Source organism: Tuber melanosporum, assembly GCF_000151645.1.
Source record: "Tuber melanosporum whole genome shotgun sequence assembly, scaffold_56, strain Mel28".
NCBI classification, from domain to species: domain Eukaryota; kingdom Fungi; phylum Ascomycota; class Pezizomycetes; order Pezizales; family Tuberaceae; genus Tuber; species Tuber melanosporum.
Genome location: NW_003299102.1, coordinates 341,488 through 346,282, shown reverse-complemented (window position 1 = coordinate 346,282; position 4,795 = coordinate 341,488). Strand labels below are relative to the sequence as shown.

Genomic DNA, 4,795 nt, shown 5'->3' with positions numbered 1-4,795 from the left:
AGTGAAATCGATGACAAGATTCCGGAGTACCTCAGGAATGTTAAGGCAAAGTCAACAATCATATCGCACAAGTGTGGAATCCAGAGGAGTCACAAGGCTGCGCTTTGGGAACCGGAAAGCCTACCCATCAGTTCCCCTAGTGATTCTACTATTACAGAATATGGCTCGCTAGTTGCAGTGTTTCGCGAAGTCAACCAGTTCGGAATAGCTAAGCACAAGAGCGGTATGAAGAAGCTGTCAGCGGACCTTGGATACTTCGTGTAGGAACTACGGAAACGACCTGGGAGGCGTGTTTAGTTACGGGGTCTTGAGAACATCCTGAATTATTTTGCTGCAACCATCGGTGACATTAATTGGTTTGAGAAATACCGCTTCTCTATGGCCTCATTGATGGACCACGATTGGGGCGATTGCTACGCCTTCATGGGTCTTATAGTTGGACATTCCGTACCGGTGCTTGCTGTTGAAGCCACCTGTGAATACCTGCCGCAAGAACTACCTGGCATTCTACATACCTCACCTCGAAACACTTTACAGTAGAAACCGGAATAACCAACCCAAGATCTGTTTCCCCAAAGATTCCCTTCAAAAATCATGGGTGATAATAGTGTAAAATGTCGGCTGTTCCTCCCCTCTCAGTAGCAAACATGCCAACCTACACCGGGTATTCCCTGATGAACAGCAATAGCATCTCAAATATTTCCATTTCTCGTGTTTCCAGAGGCGCTGCATTTTTTTATTCCTGGACTCATATTGAAGCGGACTCACCAGCCCTACAATTGTCCAATCCACTGCGAGTTCGCACTAATCGCGTGCTAGAGAACCAGAAAGGTGGAAGCACAAGTGAGAGCAAAGGAGATTGGAGACATGAATGCAACATGTCCCCCTTAAATTACCTTTGGTCACCAAAGCCTAGTTTCCCGGTACGGTCTTGGACCAACCTATATAATAACCTAGGAGATTGGAGCCTTTACACCAGGGGATCCAACAAAATGTGGATATGGCCATGGGAATTACCAGAGACAAACTCCGAATAACTAGCTATTCATATGGCCAACGACATTGCCTCGCAGTATCAGGTGTAGCAAGAGCGAGTATTGCGTCAAATCCCGGTCTTTATAACCCCCCTCTATGGTCATGGGATCGTGGGATCCGTGCCATGCGACTGAAGCTAGCGGCTGGAAATTGTCTCTATTTCGCAAGAATCGGAACATTGCAACTCTCTGAATTCCTCAACGGGTAGTATGGGATAGCGCGAATCTCAGTTCATGACTTTCAGTCACCAAGTAGCTGGAATTTCAGAGTTTGTGATTGACTTCCTACTCCCTATCCATCGAACGCATTTTCTCCGGGATTTGATGCAATGTCCCGACTGCCCTACTATATAGTTAACGCAACAATATCATTTTTTATTCATTTATGGTTCTAGTAAGCCGAAGTCTTTTACTTTCGAACTCGGAAAATTGTGTAATTTCTCTTAGAAGGCATCGGCTAAACTGGAGCCAGAACGATACCAATCGGCGACGAAACCAAACGGCGATGACTATATAGGCCGTGAAAATCCTTGCGCAAAAAAAAGCGGGCAAGTTTACCTATATCCCTCCTCAACTCGCTCTATTCAACGGCCCTCTCTCTCTCCTCGCTCGCACGCCATACCACTAACTGACAGGAAAAGCCAGGAGTACAAATAAACGACAAGGGTCACCTATCCTATCCTGGCTGCGACCACATACCGGTATCTCTAACGCCTCCCGCATTCATCTCCATTTTCTCTTATGGGCTTGCATGCTATCAATCATGCTGGCAAACAATGCACAAACGATAGACTCCACGAAGACTCCAATTACCTTCGGTGCTCCAATGGACTTCCGCGCTTGCACTGCCTTCCACGTTTCCCTGCGAACAAAGGAAATATGGACACAAAGACTACCGACTGGCCGTAACTCCCCCTCCGTTCATATCCTTTTCAATCAGAAGCCCATTTCGCAAGTACACAACCAGAACTTCGGCCCCAACAAAGCGAATGCGCCAAAACAACAAATGGGTTCCGGGGGAGGCGTGAACGGGAACGGACGGGTGGGTTGGCAGGAATGAACACACAGCCGGCTCCGGGACCGTAGAGCGAATATACAGAGGAAATAGACGGACGGGTAGAGATGCTAATGGACAAGAAAACAAAGCCATGTGCATGCCGAGCAGCAGCCACGGTTCCCAAGAATTGACGTGCTTATAATCAGAGTTCTAACCATCGGGACGCCCCACTGGGCTCAGGCATGTAGAAGTCTGAGGCGTCCAGGGAATGGTGGGTAAGGACGGCAGGGCATGGCGTGCTTCTTTCATAAATACGACCCTGCAAAGGGTTGAACCCCGGGCGCCGCAGTCCAGGAAGAAATAGCATCTTCTGCCGGTTACGTGCACGCCCCGGTCATTACCTGCGGGGCCCGCCCGTCATCCACTGTCACCCGCTGAAACGTGGCACATCCCGCCTCGTGAGAAAACAGCAGGGCCCGCCCGTTCGTCTGTCCCGGGTATCCACCTATCCAATGCCGTCCGTCCGGTCCGCACCCAAGGACAGCCGGACTGGACACTTTGGTTCACTTCTCATAATCATTTCTACTCCAGTGCAAAATTTGGTATCTTTTAATATCATTAAATTAATTCGTATCATATTGCCCTGGAGTTTTCGAGTTTTGGTTGCCACACCACCCGAGGTTTTTTTTGGATATGACGGAGAAAAAAATGGGCCACGTGTCATTGTTGAAAATCAAAAGCAACGTGTTCATCTTATTGGACCCCTGAAATTTGTCCAAAAAGGCACACGACTCTTCTTCCCATGCTTGATTGCAACAGCCTGCCACGATATACTACAACACGTGAAGCCGGGAGAGGGGTGTGGAACTGAACAAGAGATGACGGGAAGTATTGTACGCAAAAGACCTGAAGGAGAAGACACTTATTAAAATGATCGTCTAGGTGTACTTTAGCAATCAAGATTTGCAGCCCCTTATGAAACGCTCGCTAAGGACACCTAGAGTGATATGATAATAGAAGTATCATAGATTCCGTTAGGTCAACTCTAGCAATTTTTGGTCATCGAGGATGGGGTTTGGAGAATTACCCTACCTTTGCCTCTGCCAAGCTTGCTGATGTGGCTCCGAGTATAAAAACCCTTAGACGACAAATCCCGTCACTCTCTCCCATCACAACACTACTACACTCCAACGAAGAATCGCCCATCATGTCGAACAAATTCAAATATTGTGTCGAAATTCAGCAGGTACTGCCCTTTCCTTCAATCAAACGCATAGTACGTGGTGGTTGTCCAGGCTAACATGTTTAGATGATGTTTGTTTCCGGCGAAACCTGCGAACCATCTGCAGAAACTGCTGGAATGGTGGAAGAAATTGTGAGGGGCCAGATTATTGAGATGGTACGACTTTCATATTCCACTTTGCCGGTGAAGATTCTAATCCGCAATAGCTACAAAAATGCTCCTCAATTGCGTCCCGTCGCGGGTCTCGCTCCCTTTCGACGCAGGATCTCATCTTCCTTATGAGTCATGATATAGGGAAGGCCTCTCGGTTACGGACCTATTTATCATGGAAATATGTCCGGAAGAGCGCAAGAGATAATGATCCGTCACTGGGCGCCGAGGTGCACGATTCTGGAGACCATCCCGACGACCCGGTGGGGCCTACTACGATGGGGCAGAAGCGGGTAAGGACCGCTCTTCCGTGGGGCATTGCTAGTTCATTCTCCGAACAATTCGATGAAACCGAGGAAGGCGAAGACGAAGACGCGGTAGAAGAGAACGCAGCCACACTGCAGCGTCTCAGAAATGCCGATGAACGCACGCGAGGTATGACTAGAGACCAATACGTACATTGGTCACGATGTCGCCAGGCATCCTTCACATACCGCAAAGGAAAGAGATTTCGGGACTGGGTTGGGATAAGAACCATTACAGATGCAACGCTTGATGATGATATTATCGACATTCTCGGTTTCTTGGCCTTCGAAATTGTCCAGACTCTTACGGAAGAAGCGTTGGAGGTAAAGCGGTTAGAGCATAAGGTTTCATTGGGGGCTCGAGAGGAAAGCAAAAAGCGGAAGCGGGGGAATCTCTGGTTTTCCGCTGAGGAGCAGAGGACCCCTATTGAACAACGACATATTGTAGAGGCTTTCCGAAGGCTTCAATCCCCGAAGCCCAAATGGCGGGCCATGAAGAACCTTTCGGCTGGAGTGTTCAAATCAAAATTGACTTTGGTATAGCGCTTGCATGAACCCTGTACGATGCTGTCATTGCTCACAATTCGTCATGGCCAAATAGATGATGGTCCTTATGTAGAGATGGGGTTATTCCCTTGCTTGTTTTGCATTTCTGCTTTTAATCTCGTTAACTAGACTGTTATCGATTTTACTGCACGCCGCCTCCTATATACCAGAACAGTAGGATAGTTCCCCTAATATTCTATTTAATTACCTCAATTTATTAATGTTAGTAGAGATCGCGATATTCCTATGAAGGCTGGGGAGTGGTGTGTAAACCCCTGCCCTGGTAATTGTTTGTATCACGAACCAAACGACCCACGGCATAGCATATGATAACCCCATCCTCACTTATATACCGACTTGGATGGAAATGGTACGGTGGAAAGCGCCTAAAGGTGGGTCCTCCGGTGAAACAGCAATTCCGTTGCAACCGACCGGAATTGAGCCGAGAATTGCCAAGACTCTAAGGGCAAAGTGAAATGCCGTTTACCTCCCAGCAATGTACAATACAGAACAGTCGTTA

General features: G+C 47.9%; 1 protein-coding gene across 1 annotated transcript; it reads left to right on the top strand.

Annotated features, from left to right (window-relative positions):
• Window positions 1–3,340: 3,340 nt before the first annotated feature.
• GSTUM_00009389001 (uncharacterized protein) lies at window positions 3,341–4,272 on the top strand (the record flags this gene model as incomplete). Its single annotated transcript, XM_002840669.1, has 2 exons — window positions 3,341–3,430; window positions 3,481–4,272. The coding sequence occupies 2 exons, from the start codon at window positions 3,341–3,343 to the stop codon at window positions 4,270–4,272; spliced, it is 882 nt and encodes a 293-aa protein (XP_002840715.1).
• Window positions 4,273–4,795: the final 523 nt, after the last annotated feature.